Source organism: Octopus bimaculoides, chromosome 5, assembly GCF_046866305.1.
Source record: "Octopus bimaculoides isolate indiv1 chromosome 5, ASM4686630v1, whole genome shotgun sequence".
Taxonomy (NCBI): domain Eukaryota; kingdom Metazoa; phylum Mollusca; class Cephalopoda; order Octopoda; family Octopodidae; genus Octopus; species Octopus bimaculoides.
The window spans coordinates 9,533,738-9,555,364 of NC_142932.1; the positions used below are offsets into that span (position 1 = coordinate 9,533,738).

The window sequence follows — 21,627 nt, forward strand, 5'->3', positions numbered from 1 at the left end:
GTTCCTAACCTGGCGTGTTGCATTTGTCAAATTTACATAGCAGCTAACGAACGCTTCGGGCTACAGGTAAACACATTAAAGACCAAGACACTGATCCACCAGCACCAGGCCAGAACAGTCTACCTACAAACATTAGCATCAATGGCCAACCCCTAGAAGTTGAACACTACACATACGTGTGAAAAGGATGTGGAGAACTGGATTGGGGCAGCCCACTCCGCCTTCGGCAGACTCAGCCAACGTGTAATCTTCAATCACGCGCTGACCATGCAGACAAAGATCATGGTCTTCCATGGACAAAGATCATTGTCCTGTCAATACTACTCTTGCGAGACTTGGACGTTGTACCGCCGTGATTTCATGCGCCTTGAAATATAAAGGGGTCCGCAAGTGAAAAAGTTTGAAAACCCCTGCACTAACTGATGAAGATTCAAGAGGTGAGGAAGAATACTTTATAGAAAATTTGTCAGGAAAGCAACTTATTGCCCCAGCACAAGCTTATGTAAGAGCAAGAAGATGCTGAAGTTGAATCTACATTCCTAACTTCCACTTCTCATCCAACAACGTCTGTGGGTCCATCTGGTAGTCGGAAATGAAAAATAACTACGCCAAAGCCATCGTATGTTTGGCCCCCAAAACGAAGCTTTAAATTGCGACCTATATTTCCTCAAGGAAATTATTCTGCATACAGAGATTTTTCTGCGGCAGAACTTTTCGAGTTGTTTTTTGACGAAGAGCTAGTTCAGTGAAAATACAAAATATTCGCTGTGTAGAAACTTGCATGACATAAGTGTGACTAAAGAAGAGTTAGAAGTATTTTTTGCTATTTTGATAGTATCAGGCTATATAATCCATTGCCAAGTAAAGCACACTACTGGGCAGTCAGTGACGACTTGAGAAATATGGCTGTGTATGAAGCTATGAGAAGGGATCGATTGGATTTAATCATGAAATGCCTCCATTTTCAAGACAATGAAAGTTTGAATATAAATGATAAATATATTAAGACCACTAATTACACATTTGCAAGAAAAAGTTTCCGCCGAAATCGACTTTGCCTTTCATCCTTTCGGGGTCGATAAATTAAGTACTAGTTGTGTACAGGGGCCGATGTAATCAATTGGCCCCTCCCCAAAAATTTCGAGCCTTGTGTCTAGAGTAGAAAAGAATATACACACACTGTCGATAGGCCAGTTATTTCTGTACAGTGTGATACCCATATACGAAATGGTTTTCTGAAGGAAATTAAACTCGCATAACGAACTGAAGTTTGATCAACAATCCACTAGCAGACTATGCATACGTAAAAGTAATTTGGAGCCTATTCATTTAGTGAACTAAAATTTTAAGAAAAAACTACAATTAGAATACATTTGTATATGTGCTGGAGAAGCATTTATGAACAGTACACTAACTGAACAAATTGTATAGTGAAGAGGCTTTCTGAAGATAATTATATTAAGCCAATGTGCTGAATATGAGTAGATTACGCACGCATATAGGTAGGTGAGAGAGCATATACAAACAGTTCGTTAACGTTCATGTAATTTTTTATATTTTGTTTAAAAAATATTTCTCATATTTTTTTTACTAAAAACATAACCATGCATAGATAGACACAAAACAAAATGGAAAAGCTTGCATACATACGAGGGGGTATCAAAATGTTGCCGGACTAGTTCCGTAGTACACCAACAGATGGTTGCGAGCGCAGTGAGAGCTAGTAGTGACCTTCATGGGGCAATGTGTCATGTGGTACCAGTGTTTACTTCGCAAATTGTGATCACGTGTATGTTGTCATCTGCAATTTTGTCATGGACAGGAAGTTGGAACAAAGAGCCGTGAAATTCTGTGTTAAACTTGGAAATTTGCAACAGAGACATTGAGCATACTTTCAGCAAGCTTACGGCGTCGAGGCAATGGGTCCTATGCAATGTTTCGAGTGACGTGGGTGCAACGAAAGCGGAAGAAAGTTCCCGGAAGACCTGTCACGAGTGTCACTACCGGAAATGTGGTATTGTGCATCGAGAATTCATTCGCCGGAGCCAGACTCTTGATCTAGAGTTCTACTGCGACGTTTTGAAGCGCCTGAGGCAAAAGCAACAGGATCTATGGAGTGCGAAGAACTGGATTCTTCACAACAATGCAGATTTTCTATGGCTGAATGTCCTTCTGGTCACCACCCCTCACCTGTTTCCAAGTAAACTAATATTTCCCCATGGTCAGACATGTTTTCAAAGAATATCGGAAATGAATGGCAAACAAAAAAGCACATACAGCAAACTGTAAAGTGGTTGGCATTAGGAAGGACATCCAGCTGTAGAAACCATGCCAGAGCAGACAGTGGAGCTTGGTGCAGTTCTCTGGGAATCCAGCTCCTGCCCATTCCAACATGGAAGATGGACATTAAATGATGATGATAATATACATAGTTTTCATTTACATTCAGAAAATGTCCACACTAATTAAATGCACAATTCTTTATAGAATGCAGAATAGCAGGTCCTCTATTATCTTCTATTCTTGGGGCTCCAAACCATCTTCCCCCCCCCCCCCCTGGAAAGTCTACTTCATACTATTGTCAGTATTTAATAATTTTTCTAGTCCAAAGGACATCTTAATGTCTTTGTTTGACAAAAGTGAACAGATTTTCAAGCTCGGAATTGGCAACTTAAGATCATCTATGAATAAGATATGTTAAATGAACTTAGTCCTCCTTCTCTCTCCTAATGTAATATTCCAAAACTGCATTTTCTGTTATTAACTAGCATAAAATTTAAGGTGTTTTATCTTGAAAGATACTTGGTGACCTCATAAGAGCCAGTATCACATAAAAGGGACCCAGTACACTCTATAAAATGGTTGGCATTAGGAAGAGCATCTAGCTGTAGGAACCATACCAAAGCATACACTGGCGCAGTCCTCTAAGCTGTTGGTTCTTGTCAAACTGCCCAACCCATGCTAGCACAGAATATAGATGTTAAATGAGGAAGATGGCAAGTAATCAGAGGTAATGTTCCCTTGGAATATCCCCGTAGATATTACTGTGAGGCTGGTGCTGAAATTCATAGTGTTATTGGGGACCAGAGGAACTGCTTCCCCACTTCCTGGATGAAATTTATCAGGTACAGGCATGATTGTGTTGTCAAGAAGGTCACTTTGTAACCATATGGTTTTGGCACCTTCGGCTTCTACTATAGTCCTGGGTTGGCCAATGCCTTGTGAGTGAATCTGGTTGATGGAAACTGTGGAATCCTATCATGCATGTGTGTGTCTATATATGTACATATATATACTCAAGTATTTGATATTAGCATTTCAAAGTTCGTTTCGGCATTTTTCATTTTCTGCCGACTGAAACTGTGCCTGCACAGTGCATTTTGAAAATATTATAACATATATCTAGGAGACACGTGTGTTTTGTCTCATAGTTATACGTTAATTACTTGACGGCTGGTTACTGAAGAGAATTTGTTTAGGAAATTATTTTATTTACTAAAAAAATTCGAAACCTATAGGTCTAACCGTTAAAATAAGGTAAAAGTTTTTATTTTTTCTTTCACTTTGAAATGGTAAAATTTTTTGTGGTTTTCGGTCGTCTTAACTGTCTTCTAGCATGTAGAAATTGCCTGGTATAGGTAATTTCTCTTGTATTTTATATATATATATATATATATATATATATAATAAATGGGGAAAGGAGAAGTCAAATTGACACTACAATTGTCAAAGGAGCCTTCAAATCATGACATCTGAAGAAGTGAACGCACTATAGAATTGTTACATATTTCCATTATGACATAATTACATAACATTGTATGAGAAATGGAATAACAATATTGTCCATTTGCCGAGACAACTGTAAAGTCAGTTTGACTACTTCTTTCTTCATTCAAATTATTACTTTTATTATTCCCATTGTAGGGCTTATTTTAAGCCTACTGAATTTTTGAAGTTGTGCAGTGCTCCCATTTATATCAATCGAAGTCCGATGTATCTTCTTTCAATTTTGAAATACTATGCTAGTCAGGATCCGGCATGATGTACTAACAAGGTGATAGCCAAGATTATGTTAATTCTTCAATCTATGTGTGTGTGTGTGTTTTAATCAAAGCATACAGTGTCATAGAACCATTTCAGCTGATCTTACCACTGTTCTAGAGTTTAAAAAAACAACAACAAAAAAATCAAATTCACTGAATTATTAGAAAGTAAAATCAAATTCATTTTCATCTAGATTGAACATATTGTCTACACCAGTGAAATCCTTAGGGATCACAGTTGCAGACGTCACAATGGAATTCTCCTTTGCAGAAAGCAAACTGTTCCCAAATGTAGGTATTTCATGTTGAGTTCTGTTGTATGGGTTGAACTGTGTGACCGAACCAGTATTCATATTATTAATACCAACACCTCCACCATCACTACCAATACCATCTCCATCATCTTTATCATCATCATCATCGTCATCATCACTGTCATCAACAGAATCCTCCATTTGGCATGGGTTGCTTAAAAAACAGCTCCACTTTGATGAGGAGGAACTAGTAGAATGAACATCTTTAGAGGAACCAATCGGTGACTTTTGATGGAAAGATGATGATGATGGCGTGTTACTAGCCTTATCAGGAGAATTGTCAAGTAGTGATGACCGTCTTGTTGAACACGAATACATTACTTCATCATGTTTTATGGCACTGGCAGTAGTAACATCACATATAGCAGCAGTGGTAGAAGCAGTTGCTGTAGTAGTAGTAGTAGCTGATGGCATGAGATTTGTTGGTGTGACATGTGATGCAGGTTTGAAAACATTTCCAGGACGATGGCCAGTATTAGAAACAAACTGGACTCCAGTAAAGTCACTTTCTCTAGTAAAGCAATTAGTAAAAGGAGCACCCTGGGTACTGCAATACTTTGTCATCTTACGTTGACCAGTGACGTTTTCAGAGGAAGGCCGATGCTGTTCTGCATTCAGAGAGGGTTCACTTTTTAGTGCCTGGATGTAGCGGTGGTGGTAGTCATTGAAGGAGGCATCAGGTGGACGGTGTTTGGAGACTGTTTTTCTGTAGTGATTTGATTCTGAAACTGACCATTTTGGACGTCTGAAATTGTGAAGAAAATAAAGGTTAAAACAATGGCGTGCACGCATAGATATATGTATATACATGTATTTGTGTGTGTGTGTGTGTGTGTGGGGAGGGTGAGTGTATTGGGTTATCCAATAAATAATGCATTTTTTTCAATCGCATGAACTAAAAGTCAGAGGGAGATTGGATAAACTACCTGCATCAACTTGCTATAAAAGCAGGTTGTAATTTTACCTTGTCCTTATTCTTAGTGCAAGTTTTGAAGAGTGCAGTTCCATTTTAATAGTTATTTTTTCAAAGCTATAATGGAAGTGGCAAAGGAGCATATTCAACATATTTTGTTTTTTGAATTCAATAAAGGCAACAATGCAACAGAAAGTGTGAGGAATATTAATGCAGTATATGGGGATTGGACAATAAGTGTAATCTAGTGTCAATGGTGGTTCCAGAAATTCCAGCCTAGAAGATGAGCCTTGTCCTGGAAGAACTGTAGAGCTCAATGAGGACATCCTGCAAACCCTGGAACAAAATCCCATTGTAACTATTGAGAAACTAACAGAGAAGCTTGGATTTGGCCATTTGGCCATTCAGCCATTCATCGACAACTGCATGCCATCAGAAAAGTCAGCAAATTGGGTCAATGGGTTCCTCACAAAGTTTCCGAGTCTGATTGCGTGCAGAGAGGGAATGTGTGCTCTTCTTTGCTGTCATGTCTCACAAATGAAACTTTTTTTGGACCAAATAGTGACTGGTGACGAGAAATGGGTTCTCTATAAAAATGTCAAGCACTGAAGACAGTGGGTGGAGAAAGCAGAAACACCGGCACCCCAGGCTAAAGAATGTCTTCACCCATGTAAGGTGTTATTATCTGTTTGGTAGGATATGAAAGGTTTAGTCCACTTTGAACTTTTAAACCCAAACCAAACAATAACAAAGGAGATCTACTGTGAGCAGCTTGAGTGGCTAAAGTCAGTGCAAGAAGAAAACGACCATCTTTGGCTTCAAGACAAAAGGTGTTCTTCCATCAAGATAATGCTTGGCCACATACAGCAAGGATGACATTCCAAAAGCTAGAGCAGTTTGAATAGGAAATGATGCCTCACCCACCATATTCATCAGACATTGCTCCATCTGATTATCATTTATTCTGCAGTCTTCAAAACCATTTGGATGAAAAAAATATGAATTTTGTAGATGAGGTCAGAATAGTACTGGAGGAGTATTCTTGTCATGGACAAGTGAATTTTGGAAGAGGGGCCTTGCAAATCTACCAGATAGATGGAAGAGCATTGTAGAAAATGAAGGAGAGTATATTTTAGATTAAAATGAACTTTATTTTAATTTTGAAAAATAAAAGAAGTATAAATAAACTGCATTATTTATGGGATGACCCAATATATTTTTCATCATTTACTTGTTTCAGCCTTCAGACTTTGGACATGTAAGGGCATTACCTTAAAGGTTTTAGTTAAACAGATCAAACAGTTTCTTTCCACCAAACTGCTAAGTTATAGGGATGTAAACAAACCAACACCAGTTGTCAAGTAGTGGTGAAAGTACAAACACAAACACACACATACATATATAAATATATATAACAGGGTTCTTTCAACTTTGCCCTATCAAATCTACACAAAAGGGTCTGGGGCTAGAGTAAAAGACACTTACTTGCCCAAAGTGTTACACTAGGACTGGTCCAAAACCATGAAATATACTGCTTTTGTTTCATTAATTTTGAAGATAATGAAGAATTAATTAAAACAACTGTCATTATTATGCTGGTGTCTGGAATACAAACTAACATGAAATTTTGATAGACGGTTTCAATTTAGACCACTTTCATAACAGGAGTGCTTTCAGGCAGCTTGGTATCAAAAGGGCTAATTTAAAAGGAGGATCAATAAAATGTGACAAACTCACTTTCGGAAATTTTGGAAACTTCCCACCTCAAACTGGTCAGCAATACTAGCAGTGTCATCGTCTTCTGGATCCTCATAAACTGATTCAGTATCAGGATTCGAATTGAGAAACTTCTGCCACCTGTTGCAAGTCTGTCCAGAGGAGGTACATTCATTACTTTCTTCCTAATAATAATAATAATAATAATAATAATAATAATAATAGTATTAGTAGTAATAATAATAATAATAATAATAATATTTATAGATTATCGCCATCATGCAAGTGGCGCTTTATTTCCAATATTCTGTGAAAACTTATCTTGTCATGGGGGTGGGGAACATCACCTTGCTTAGAAACAGGTGAGGGCTAGCAACAGGAAGGGCATCCGGCTGTAGAAAATCTGCCTCAACAAATTCCATCTGACCCATACAAACATGAAAAAGTATACATTAAAACAATGATGATGATGATGATGATGATGATGATATATGTATACACACACAATAGGCTTCTTTTCAGTTTCTGCCAACCAAATCCAATCACACTACTATTGTGCAGTCTGGGGGCTATAGTAGAAACAAGGTGCTATGCAGTGGGAATGAACCCAAAACCATGTCGCTAAGAAGCAAATGTATTTACCACACCAGCACCTTTCAGGAACCACCTTTCTCCATTTGTTAAATATAATTCCTGGAAATTTATATTTCTGATTTATTTCAAAGTAACTCACTGAATCTTGTTCAACATTTTGTTGATGTTGTGGTTGTTTCTGTGGATGTTTCTGTTGTTGTTCTGGCTGACAGAGTACAGCAAGGTTCTCCTCAAATTCCTTTCGATCCATATCCTGGCGTAACGAGTTCAATTTCTGGACATGATGCCGGCAGTCAGCTCCAGACCCTCTGCCATACTCCTGCAACAATAATAACATTTAGCATTAACCGTTTTGTTACCATATTTTTTGTTGAAATATGCTGCTTTTGTTCCAATTAATTTTGAAGCTAACAAAGAATTTAGTAAAACAACTGTCATTATTATTATGATAGTGCTTAAAACATAAATTAACATGACATTTTGATGGAAGGTCTTAATTTACGATGGCATGTAAAAAGCACCCAGTACACTCTGCTAAGTGGTTGGTGTTAGGAAGGGTATCCAGCCATAGAAACCATGCCACAACAGACAGTTAACCTGCTCCATGTCAAACCATCCAAATCATGCTAGCATGGAGACCAGACGTTAAACGATGATGATATATATATATATGTATGTATGTATGTACTTATATATTTATATATGTATATATATTGACATGTAAAAAGCATCCAGCACACTCTATTAAATGGTTGGCGTTAGGAAGGGTATCCAGCCGTAGAAACCATGCCACAACAGACAGTTAACCTGCTCCATGTCAAACCATCCAACTCATGCTAGCATGGAGACCAGACGTTAAACGATGATGATATATCTATATATATATATATATATGTATGTATGTACTTATATATTTATATATGTATATATATTGACATGTAAAAAGCATCCAGCACGCTCTATTAAATGGTTGGCGTTAGGAAGGGCATCCAGTTGTAGAAACCAAACTATGCCACAACAGACAGTTGGAGTCTGGACAGCCCCCTGTTAAACTGTCAAACCCATGCCAGTATGGAGACCAGACATCAGATGATGATGATGATGACCACAAACATGAAATTTGTATCATAGACCTAGGAGCAGTCTCAGGTAGGTTGCTATCAAAAGGGTTAAGGTTACTGATTTAACAGGAGACCCCACAATAATCATCATTTAATATCTGTTCTCCAGGTTGGCACGGTTTAGACAGTTTGATAGGATCCATATTCTCTCTTATACTCACTTCCTTGTATCTTCAGAGTTCCTTCTGGCATTTTGTCACCATCTTCTTTATCTTCTTTCCAGTTACTCCCACCTACCCTTAACATACAACAGGCTTGTTTCAGTTTCCATCTACAAATTTCACTCACAAGGTTTTGATCAGCCCAAGGCTATAGTAGGAGACACTTGCCCAAGGTGCCACGCAGTGGGATTGAATCTGGAACCATGTGGTTGGGAAGCAAACTTCTTACCACACAGCCACGCCTTTGTTTTTTTTGTGTCATTTATCTCTTTCGTTACTAACCCGGCTGAAACTGGCTCTGGCTCTGTAGTACAAATATCTTGTTTTTGAAAGTTCTAAATTAAAATCTTCCACCAAACCTTAGTCACAATTTATGTTCTTAACACGAGCTTAATGATAACTAAGTTATTTTACTAAATTCCTTGTTATATTTAACCCTTTAGTGTTTAAACCGGCTGTATCCGGCCCAAATATTCTACACATTTTATACTCAAACTGGCCAGAACCAGCATCTCACACCTACCCTGCAATGTCATTTTAAAAATAAGCAATTACATCTTTCCTATCTTGAAGCTACAAAATAATATCAGATAAATTTTTTTAAATGTGAATAAATAAGGATTATTTTTGCCAAATTAATCTGAACGCTAAAGGGTTAAAGTACTTGAAAGAAACAGAGCATCTCAAAATAAATACAGTAACAAAAGGGTTAAAGAACAATAAAAATTCAGTCACATTATATGAAAATGGTTAAAATATTTAATGTGAAATATGTGTTTGGTGAGTACAAGTTATTGTATTGATATTTAGCTGGAAATTGATGAGTTCTAGCTTTAAGTTACTGCACTCTTCTAAGTCATTCAGTTTACTAATAATCTAGTACACTTAATATGCAAAATCGTTTTAGATGTTTATTAACCCCTTGGGTAATCACACTGATCCCCAGGAAACAATATTGACTATTTTGCCAATCTTTGGGAAAGAGGTTTTCTTTACTGACATGTGGTGAGTGATGGTGGCTTTGCCTTTAATTTGTCTGTTTCAGTCATTAGACTGTGGCCATGCTGGGGCACCACCCTGAATTTTTAGTCAAATGAATCAACCTCAGTACTTTTTTTTTGTTAAGCTTGGTACTTATTTTATCAGCCTTTTTTGCCAAACCACTAAGCTATGGGGACCTAAACACACCAACACCAGTTGTCAAGCAATGGTAGGGGACAAACACAGACACAAAGACACATACATATATATATATATATATATTAAGTCATCCCTTAAATAATGCAGTTTTTGCAATTGCATGAACTAAAAGTCGGAAGGGCACAGAATAAACTACCTGCATCAACTTGCTATAAAAGCAGGTAGTAATTTTACCTTGTCCTTATTCTTAGTGCAAGTTTTGAAGAGTACAGTTCGATTTTAACAGTTATTTTTTCAAAGCTATAATGAAAGTGACAAAGGAGCATATTCGGCATATTTTACTTTTTGAGTTCAATAAATGCAACAGAAAGTGCAAGGAATATTAATGCAGTATATGGGGATCAGACAATAAGTGTAAGCTAGTGTCAACGGTGGTTCAAGAAATCCCAAGCCGGAAACTACAGCCTAGGAGACAAGGACATCCTGCAAACCCTGGTGGAACAAAATCCCATCATAACTGTTGAGGAACTAGCAGAAAAGCTTGAATTTGGTCATTCAACTATTCATTAACACCTGCATGCCATCGGAAAAGTCAGCAAAATGTGTCAATGGGTTCATCACAAAATTTCTGAGTCTAATTGTGTGCAGAGAGTGAATGTGTGCTTTTCTTTGCTGTCATGTCTCAAGAATGAACCTTTGTTTGGTCCGAATAGTGACAGGTGATGAGAAATGGGTTCTCTATAAAAATGTCAAGCACTGAAGATAGTGGGTAGGGAAGGGAGAAACAGCAGCACTCCAGGATAAAAGTCTTCACCCACATAAGGTGTTACCTGTTTGATGATCACATTAAAATGGGAAGTTTGTGTAATAGAACCAGAAGAAGTGTCAGGCAGGTTGGTAATCAAAAGGCTTAATAGATCAGAATCCTTTCCAATTTTAGAAGCATTGGTCTAAAAGTTAGAACAGAACTAAAAATAAAATGCTCTGCAATGGACATACAAAACTGATAAAGGTGAAAAAGTCATAGAGGCACATACCTTGATTAAGGATTGCTTTTGTCCACATACTTTACACGACCATTTCCTCACTTTCTTCACCTGCTGTACTTGAAACGTTTCACATTCACAGCACCTGACCACATGAAAAACTTGAGGCATGACTGTGATAAACCTGTTGGTAATAACATGATATAAAAAAAATGTTAAGACAAATTATCATCAACATTTAACACCTAATATATTAGAAGTGTTTTTCAGCCATTTTTAATATTTTATTCAGGTGTACCAACCTAACCATTCAATGTTTAAAAACTGCTATTCATTATCATCATCATCATCATCATCTAATGTCTGTTTTCCATGCTGGCATGAGTTATATGGTTTGAAGTAAAAAAGACTTTAACGTCTATTTCTAGCAGTGCATGGTGATGCATTAAGCTGATCCCTTGTTATAATTATAAAATAATTTATATATATATATATATATATTACAATATTACAATAACCAGTAATATGTTGTGCATGTATAGTAATATTACGATCATGAAATTAGCATTAGCTTATCTCACTCTTTCTCGCAGAACCCCAGTTGAGAAACACTGGTCTAATATACAAAAGGATAAAAATCTCTCTTGAATCATACGGACTCATAGGGCCAGTTTTCCAGCCCATCGCAGGATTACTCATTTTTGTCAGCTGAGTGGACTGAAGCAATGTGAAAGGAAGTGTTTTGCTCAAGAACACAGTGCATCATCTGGTCCAGAAATTGAAACTACAATCTCATGACCATGGCTTCAGCATCCTAACCACTAAGCTATGTAATGTCAGTTGGCTGTCTTCCTCAGCTTACTTCTATCTAATTCCATTTCACAGAAGACAATGTCTTCAAGAAAGTCATGACCATCATATAGCATGACTATTGATGTGTGCTCATCCCACTGGTTTTGTTTCCTCATAACTTCCAGAGAAATGTATATTCTTTTAAGAAATTTTCTACAAATACCTTTCAGATGGTGCAGATTACGATTATATCAGAATTCAATGCGAGGAAAAAAAAAAAAAAAAAGGTGGGTGCGTACATATATATACTGACATATATCGCATAATTTTCTCAAAATTTCTAGTTTCACTTTGAAGATATATGTGCCCACCAATTTTATGTTTTTCCACACTAAATTCCGATATAATCGTTATCTACACCATTGGAAAGGTATTTGTAAAAATTTATACTAAAAGAAAAAAATCCATTTTTCTGAAAATTATGACGAAAAAGTTGGGAGTTGGTACAACAGATATATCTGTTTTAGAAGGTGCGATATTAATATCATGTTTTAGGTAATCTTCCAGTTTCGAGAGGTTAAAAAAAGTAAATAAAATACAAGGGAGATAACTGAACGTCTTACCAGTATTATCCGTACTACTTTGTTTATAAATAAATCACGTGATTTGATTGACGTTAACTGTTTATATATAAATCACACACGTGATTGAATATCAGTTTCTAGTGAGAAATCGAAAATGCCTCGTGGAAGACCGGCTGCACAACATTGGAAAATCTGTGATTTAAGCAGTAGCTCAAGATACAGAATGTTGGAATGGTGTGCGCGTCGTCGACTTATTAGAAATAAGTTTACCTGCGACGACTGTCTAGTACCATGCGGACTTATTACACGTGGTGACAGAATAGATGGAAAAGAATGGTACTGTAAACAAAAAAAAACATTTTAAACTTTTATAAAAAAATAATTCCGTCGCATGCTGTTTTAGATTCTTTTCTGCCTTTTAAAATTCCGTTGCATGCTGTTTTAGAGCAAAAAGTAGTACGGATAATACTGGTAAGTCGTTCAGTTATTTCCCTTGAATATTTTAATTTATTTCTTTTACCTCTCGAAACTGGAAGATTACCATGTTTTAAATGAAAATCAGCTGTTTTATCGACGTGTTCAGCAATTTACAGGGGGGGGGGAATGTGCTTGTGATACCGACACTATCTTTGATTTGCTTGACAGAAGCGTACAAATTTGACAATCACCAGCACGAGGAAAAAAAAAAAAAAGGTTCTGTAAATTGCCGAACACATCGATAAAACAACTGGTTTTCATTTGAGACGCATGAGACTAATATCGAAAAAATGCCAATGACGAAAAATACCGACAACAAAACCATTTTAATTGTGACAGCTATTCCGAAAGCACGACGAACAATGTGATTAAGAAGTTTGATAAACATGGATTTTTGAAAAAATGTCTTCTTTAAATGCGATTTACCTGTGTTTCGGAATAAGGGATATTATAACAAAAAAAAAAAAAAAATTTATTCTTGACAGCTATTCCGAAAGTTACTAAATTTTCATTTACGTCATCGTAACTCTAATCCGAACCCTAACTTCGAACTCACAGGCTTATAATAATAAAAGCATAGTTTTGCATACCCCAAGGAATTAACCAACATATGTTCAAGTTTGAATACTTTGTGTTTAGGATTTCCAATTTCGTGATATCCAAGATATAATATTGAATATTCATTATATAATATTCTAATTTCGACACAAGACCAGCACCTACGAGGGTGGGGAAGCTGATTACATCAACCCTTGAATTCGACTGCTACTTCTTTCACCGATCTCGAAAGGATGCAAGGTAAAGTCGACCTTCGTTAAAATATTTTAGTTAAATCATACTAACCTTTAAAAGAAGTGACGAGACGCGACAAATGAAAGCAGGATAGGTGTGTGTTCCGGACCACAAGTATTCCTATTCAGTGGGATATGATATTAAGTAATACGGTAATAGTACATAAAACACAGTTAGAGGGTCCAAATTAATGGTAAAACCGACAATGTTATATACATGAATACACACATATACATGTAATGTAATGTAGAAGCCGTTAGTATACAAACATGACGTACACTAAGACACAGTTGTACATATATACAATGTATAATTTAAAAACAGTTCTATACAATGTTTAAAATATAAACAAATATACTACTGTATGGGTGTATATATATATATTTACACAAGCATACACTGTATAAAACGTAAAATAAATAGGCGTATACAAAACAACACTTGTTTTCAGATTTGCCGCGCAAAGTAGTGTGGGAGTTATCTCCCCTGAAGTACATATGTATCTCGTAAAAAAAAATATCTGGGGAAAATGTCACAGAAAAACTATAATAAATTATATATTTCCTTATTTCATTTAACATATTAAATAAAAGGTGACTGTTTTCATGTATATGTTCTGACCATCATATACAAACTATATGAAAACAAAGTGTATACTCAATAGAAGTGCGAAGTAATGAATGTAGACCTGATGCCCCTCCCACTCTCGATTTTGTTTCCTCATAACTTCCAGAAAAATGAAATTTTGGCTACCTTTTGATAACGGTAGAGGGACAATGAAAGTATTTGTTTGACAGTTTCCGTATAAAGTTTTATTTCTTTAAATGTTTTCAGCCTAGTCGCTGATGTTTATATATTTTTTGTCTATGTATTTGTATGTATGCATATTTATGTAAGTACTGTATATATTAGTGTATTCGTGTATACACATACATACAGAAATATACATACATGCACATAAATATATACCAACATACACAAATATACATAGATACACACACATACACAAGAAGTATATAAACAAACGATTCAGCTGAAAATAATTCAAGAAATAAAAATTTTTTTACGGAAATTGCCAAACGAATATTTTCATTATCCGTCTGCTTTTATCAAAAGATAGCCGAAATTTTCTACAAATACTCTTTTCAGATGGTGTAGGTTACAATTACATCGAAATTTTTATATATTTAGGCGCAGGCGTACTTGTGTAGTGAGAAGCTTGCTTCCCAACCACGTAGTTCCGGGTTCAGTCCCACTGCGTGGCACCTTGGGCAAGTGTCTTCTACTATAGCCTTGGGTCGATCAAAGCTTTGTGAGTGGATTTGGTAGACGGAAACTGAAAGAAGCCAGTCATATATATGTGTGTGTGTGTGTCTTCTCCTATCACTACTTTACAACCGGTGTTGGTGTGTTTACGTCCCTGTAACATTAGCGGATCAGCAAAAGCGACCGACAGAATAAGTACCAGGCTTTAAAAATAAATACTGGGGTCGATTCATTCGACAAAAATTCAAGGCGGTGCCCCAGCATGGCCCGCAGCCTAATGACTGAAGCAGGTAAAAGATAAAGGATAAATGATATTGAAAATAAATAAATAAATAAATCTGGTGGGCTCGCACCCATACATACTGACACACATGACATACATCAACAAAATGAAACTTGCAATTTCGAAAAGAATTTATCTATGTCCGTATGTATGTGTGCGTGCCCAACAATTTAAATTTCCTCATTAAATTCCGATATAATGGTAATCTACACCATTTGTTAGGTATTTGTAGAAAATTTCATAAAAAGAAAAAATAAATACCTATTTTTCTGAAAGTTACGAGGAAACAAAGCCGCCTCGTGTGAATTTACCGAAAATCCTCTCCCCACCTTTAGAAAAATCTTTTCACAAAAAATTCCGATGCAATCAGAATCTACACCGTCTGAAGCGTAGAAAATATCATTAAATAATATTCATTTGTTTGGAAGTTATGAGGAAACAAATTCGGAAGCAGGCACACTTGTTTAGATATTCTGCGATGAAATCGAGGCGGTAAAGGAGTATGTCTAGTTAGGACACAGTGGATATGCGCTGAGATATGGATGCTGAAATCTCGAAGACAATCAGGGCAAGATGGAAGGCATTTAACTCAAAAAGTATGTGCTAGATAATACCACTATATGTGCCAGATACTTCAATAGCATAGGCGCAGGAGTGGCTGTGTGGTAAGTAGCTTGTTTACCAACCACATGGTTCCAGGTTCAGTCCCACTGCGGGGTACCTTGGGCAAGTGTCTTCTACTATAGCCTCGGGCCGACCAAAGCCTTGTGAGTGGATTTGGTAGACGGAAACTGAAAGAAGCCCGTCGTATATATATGTATGTATGTGTGTATATATATATATATGTGTGTATATATATATATATATATATAATGTGTGTGTGTATGTTTGTGTGCCTGTGTTTGTCCCCCAACATCGCTTGACAACCGATGCTGGTGTGTTTACGTCCCCGTAACTTAGCGGTTCGGCAAAAGAGACCGATAGAATAAGGACTGGGCTTACAAAGAATAAGTCCTGGGGTCGATTTGCTCGACTAAAGGCGGTGCTCCAGCATGGCCACAGTCAAATGACTGAAACAAGTAAAAGAGAGTAAAGAGCATCGTCCTACCTGAGTTCTTATGCGCAAGTGAGATGTGAGCTCCTATGAAGATGATAGAACATCGATTGGCTATTATGCAAAGGGCCATGGACAGATCCATTCTGGGAATATCTCTAAGACAGCCCACTCAAAATGAAATAATTCAAAAATGAAGGGGAGTGAACAATGCTATCGCAGAATACCGAAAGCACAAATTACACTGGGCCGAACATGTCATAAGGTTCACAGAGAACAGGTGGATCCGTGCAGTTGCCGAGTGGTTTCTAACAGATCGAAAAAGGCTACTTGGAAGGCCTCTACGACAATGGGAAGACGATTTAGTTAAGCAATTTGGATCAAGATGGAAAACTGACGCGATCAAGAGAGAATCGGAAGCGCATTGTGACCAATTGTGTATAACAGCATTTGATGGTCTCGTTGATACCGTGATATGTATGTATGCACACACACAGAGACACAGAGAGAGAGAGAGAGAGAGAGAGAGAGAGAGAGAGAGAAGAGAAAGAGAGAGAGAGAGAGAGAGAGAGAGAGAATATTCTGTTAAGAACGTAGTAGAGAACAGTATAAAGCTCGTCCACCCTCAGATTTCACCCTGTGCTATTCAACAGTAGTAGTAGTATTATACGTACGTCCAGGTTTGCGTTTGGGCTTCTGCCGTGGGTGAATAGTTAATTAGAAAAAGTTGAAGTCAACAAGAAGGAGTGCGGATGAACATTTATTTTCAATCACTACAATTGTTTCTATGCAACGTAGTTCTTCAGGCGTCCAGGTACTTGATTATGCAACAGTTTTCCTGCATTATGAGATCTAGTTGTGTTTCCTCAGGCGATATGTAAATATTGTCTCCATAAGTTCAAATTCTCAGCTTCATAGGCATCCTCTCGGTCTGTCATGACCTGAAGTTAGTAGAAGCCACTGAATTTATCAAGGTTTGTTGTTGCTGAAGGACTGTTGGCAAACTCCTTGTTGACTCCAATTTTTTTCAATTACTCACTCACACACACACACACACACACACATCTTTATCGTTTGCTTGTTTCAGTCATTGGACTGCGACCATACTGGAGCACCACCTTGAAGGTTTAGTCGAACAAATCTACCCCTTGAACTCATTATAAGCATGGTATTTACGCTATCGCTCGATTTTTGCCGAATCGCTAAGTTACGGTGACATAAACAAACCAGCATCGGTTGTCAAGCAGTGGTGGGGACAAACACACACATACACGCATGCATGTACGCATACATACATACGACGGGATTATCTCAGTTTCCGTCAGCTAAATCAACTCAGAAAGCTTTAGTCGGTCTGGTGGTTTAGCATAAGAGACTTGCCCATTGTGCCATGCTGTGGAACTGAACCCAGAACCAAGTGTTTGAGGAGCAAGTTTATTACTACACAGCCATACATACACACATACATACATACATTCATTCATACATACATGCATATATACATACATACATGCATGCATACATGCATACATATATATATATATTATAATAGGGAGGCCGGTTTATGGGGGTATACATATGTGTGTGTAACAATGCAGCATTTCGTAGTGAAGGCAGCATCAAAGCTAACTCAGGTTTTTTGGAGGGGGGGGGGGGCAAGGGACTTAATTCCCGATAAATCCTTTACTTAATTGTCTCACCGAAGTCAACTTAGCTTTTTATCTCTCTGGGTTTATAAAAAGTAAAATACCAGAATTGATAGTACTGTCTTATCTCCTCACCTAAAAATATTGCTACTCTTGTGCCAAAATTGTAAGCCATTATAGCTGATAAGAAAGGCGTTCATGCAGTAAAAGAATAAACAAGCCATTCGATAGAGACTAATAAAATAAATCCTCAACTGAAGCAAGTACTAAAGTTAATGGAGTGGGGGCCTTAATTCCGAAGAGAGTCTTAAGGGACGCTGTTGTGACACAGAAGGGGGCCTGCATGAGACAGGACTCATCATCAAGTGGGCTGCAACACACAAAATCAAGTAATTTTTCTTTACGTGTGCTATTCAGAAAGTCCCGCGGACCGCAGGTTGCCTAAATGAAGCGTGATGCAGCCCCATCACTGCAAGGAATTAGATTGTAGCGAGATCCATTTCTGCTGTGACATTTTGTAATCGACTAACCTTAAACAGGCTACACATCTATAATGATTGGTCGTTTGACCTATCATGTGAGTTTGGAACGTTTGGCTGTGTCTTGTATTTTGATTGGTCGAGTATTGAGCGGGATATAGATCTCGGATCTTATCACGTTGTGCATAATACTCTCTAAATAACTAACTTGAACTGTTACTGGGAGTATAGCTTTGTTAAGCCATACACAAACAAGTGGAGACGAGAATACATTTATCAAAGGTTTATTACTTTATGTACATCAGGGCTTAAGTCGTCAGTTACTTCTGTTTAGTTCACTCAAATTCGTTTCACACACACTGTTGACATTCTTTTGTTTTCCTTCTCCTACCGGAAGTCCCATTTGTTTTCCTGCTGACCAACTTCCTAGCTAACCTGCAGCGAAGTTTCTGTACACAGTTCGTCTGTCAAGAATCTTGCCCTGCATAACTCCTCACCCAAACTGTTGACTGTCATTGGAAACGGGAAGGCGTTTTAATTGTCCTGCCCATGCGTGTGGTTACTCGATTCTTTGGTGACTTCCTTGTCAAGGGTTGGTGTGGTCTGTCTAGGACGGCCCCTGCTTGGTGGTTGGGCCACCTCAATGAGGCTGTCAAAATCGAGATGGGCCGGTTTCAATCTATCGATGGAGACTGCGTCTTGTCGTCCGCCAATAAGGAGTTGGAATGTTTTACCTTCCGGGTTTTCGTCGTGTGTCACGTTGAACGAACACAAATTTAGCCGTACGGAGATCATTTACTGCGGATGACCTGGGTGTACCGTGTGTCGACATGGGAATAGGGCACAAATGGCCCACGCTGTCTCTCAGTTGAGCGAGGTACCTTTTCACATCCGGGCCTGACTTCGTATTCGGAAGGAACTCTCCTGGCACTGTAAGGGGAGCACCGTACACTATTTCCGCGGAGGAAGTGATGAGATTTTCTTTTGGGGCAGTGCGGATTCCCAGCATCACCCATGGGAGTTGGTCAATTCAATTTGGCCCGTTAAGTTTGGTTGTCACTATATATAGTGGTATACAAAATGCTTAACGGTTTTTCACTTGTTACTACAATATGAGTTCAAATTCCACCGAGGTCGACTTTGCCTTTCATCATTTCTAGGTCGATAAATTAGGTACCAGTTGAGTACTGGGGTCGATGTAATCGACAAGCTCCTTCCCCCAAAGTTTCAGGCCTTGTGCCTATAGCAGAAAGGATTTTTGTCCACGAATTAACACGCAGCACGTTATATAGTGGTATGCAACATTCTGTAGTAAACCAAGAGAGACTTTATGACCACCACAGCTAAAAGACCATCCATGATGTTTTCCATAGAGAGACGAGCAGAGGAATAAATCCCATTGCACGAGTAGTACATCATTTATCAACGCCTGAAGGATAAAAAGGGACGTTGCCCTCGATAGGATTTGAACTCAGAAGGGCCGAAACGAATATCTTCCATCGATTACTTGTTTCACTCATTGGACTGCGGCCATGCTTGGACACCATCTTGAAAGGTTTTGTCGATCAAATTGACCCCAGTGTTTTCTTTTTTTTTTTTTAATCTGAATCTTATTTTATCACTCTTATTTGCCAAACCGGAAAGTTACGGGAACGAAAACAAACGAGACAAACGCATTACACACACACACACGCACACGCACACGCACAAACACATGTATGCATGTGTTGAAGGCACATCGCTCAGTGGTTAGAGCGTCGGGTTCACAATCATGAGGTAAGGAGTTCGATTCCCAGGCCGGGCTATATGTTGTGTTCTTGAGCAAGGCGCTTTATTTGACATTGCACCAGTTCATTCAGCTGTAGAAATGAGTTGCGACGTCATTGGTGCCAAGCTGTATCAGCCTTTGCCTTTCCCTTGGATAACATCGGTGGCACGGAGAGGGGAGACTGGTATGCATGGGTGACTGCTGGTCTTCCATAAACAACCTTGCCTGGATGTGTGCCTCGGAGGGGAACTTTCTAGGTGCAATCACCATAGTCATTTATGACCGAAGGGGGTCTTTAGCCTATGTATGTATGTATGTAGGTAGGTAGGTATACGACGAGCTTCCTCATAGTTTCCGGCTACCAAATTCACTCAAAATGCTTTGTTTGGCTTGGGGCTGTAGTAGATGACATTTGCTCAAGGTGCTGCGTAGTGGGACTGAACCCGAAATCACGAGGTTGCAAGGTGAGCTTGTCAATCACATAGCCATGCAGGTGCTTGATCAATTAAAAGGAAAGAAGAGAAAAGAAACATGAAAAAAAAAAAAATTTGACCCGCTTTGACCTCCGAATCAAAAGACGTGTGTGTGTGTGTGTGCTCCGTGGTTTTGAGTGAGAAATAGGCATGTGGCTTCGGATGTAGAGCTTCTCCCCGTTAATAAGCGGTTGAAAAATGAAGTTAGTTATCTGATCTGAACAGTGAGTGTGTGGTTAGTTAAACGAAGCATGAGACATGCCGCTTAGAAATTACATATTATTAAGCTAAATACGACAACGATAGTCGATTTAACTTTATGTAACACACGCACACGCACACGCACACACACACACACACACACACACACACACACACACACACACACACACACACACACACACACACACACACACATATATATAAAAGTTGTAAGTAGACGGTAGACAAAAGAGAGAGATGGGAGAGAGATACCGTTATTTACGACCAAGACATTGATAACCTACTATCAAAAGAGCGGAAGTTGTTCCGCCAAAATAGTTGAAATAATAATGGTCTGACTTTCACTTACATTTATTTCTTGGTGGTCGTGTACTAATTTTTGTTGTTGTTGATTATGATGTTGCTATGGTTGTGGTTATCATAGTGCTGTTGTTGTTAGACCACAAATCAATTCTGTTCGAGCATGCCAATAAGCTAAATGAATTGTTCTTTCTGTAGATTTGTACGAGGTGGTTTCAAAAGGTTCCCACACTAGTTATGTTGATGGTCTGATCCTGGGGGAAGAATTCTCGATGCACAATATCACAATTCCGGGGGTGACATTCGTGGAAGATCTTTCAGATTGCTCATCATCTTCCAGGGACGTTCTTCCGCTCGAAACATTGCGTATGACCCATTGCCTCGTCGCCGTAAGCTTGCCAAAACACGCTCAATGTCTCTGTAGCAGACTTCTCGAGTTTAACGCAAAGTTTCGCGTTTGCTCTTTCCTGTCCATGACAAAATCGCAGATTACGTTAACCCAT

The 21,627-nt window shown here is 38.2% G+C and overlaps 2 protein-coding genes across 3 annotated transcripts in view; one reads left to right on the forward strand and one right to left on the reverse strand.

Moving 5' to 3' along the window:
- Positions 1–4,187: 4,187 nt before the first annotated feature.
- LOC106883645 (uncharacterized) lies at positions 4,188–21,298 on the reverse strand. Of its 2 annotated transcripts, XM_052967954.2 has the most exons (6): positions 21,174–21,298; positions 13,685–13,753; positions 11,040–11,172; positions 7,720–7,899; positions 7,008–7,171; positions 4,188–5,102 (listed from the first exon to the last, which is right to left on the reverse strand). In XM_052967954.2, exons 3-6 carry the CDS (start codon positions 11,157–11,159, stop codon positions 4,205–4,207), a joined length of 1,362 nt encoding a protein of 453 aa, XP_052823914.1. In that variant the 5' UTR covers positions 11,160–11,172; positions 13,685–13,753; positions 21,174–21,298; the 3' UTR covers positions 4,188–4,204. The 2 variants fall into 2 exon arrangements, with proteins under 2 accessions (XP_052823914.1, XP_089208121.1); XM_089351995.1 differs by lacking the exon at positions 21,174–21,298 and having other exon boundaries at positions 13,685–14,826.
- The window catches only part of LOC106877308 (BAR/IMD domain-containing adapter protein 2-like), a 169,630-nt gene continuing 160,989 nt past the window's right edge, over positions 12,987–21,627 (forward strand). The window contains exon 1 of the mRNA XM_089351994.1: positions 12,987–13,639. The gene's annotated coding sequence lies outside the window, so the exon portion shown is untranslated. The remainder of the gene's footprint in view (positions 13,640–21,627) is intronic.

Coding starts and splice junctions, on each gene's coding strand:
- LOC106883645 (XM_052967954.2), bottom strand. CDS start 11,159: ATGCCTCAAGTTTTTCATGTGGTCAGGTGCTGTGAATGTGAAACGTTT. Junction 7,900..11,039: donor AAAAGCAATCCTTAATCAAG/GTATGTGCCTCT, acceptor TTATTGTTGCAG/GAGTATGGCAGAGGGTCTGG. Junction 7,172..7,719: donor AAAATGTTGAACAAGATTCA/GTGAGTTACTTT, acceptor TATTATTATTAG/GAAGAAAGTAATGAATGTAC.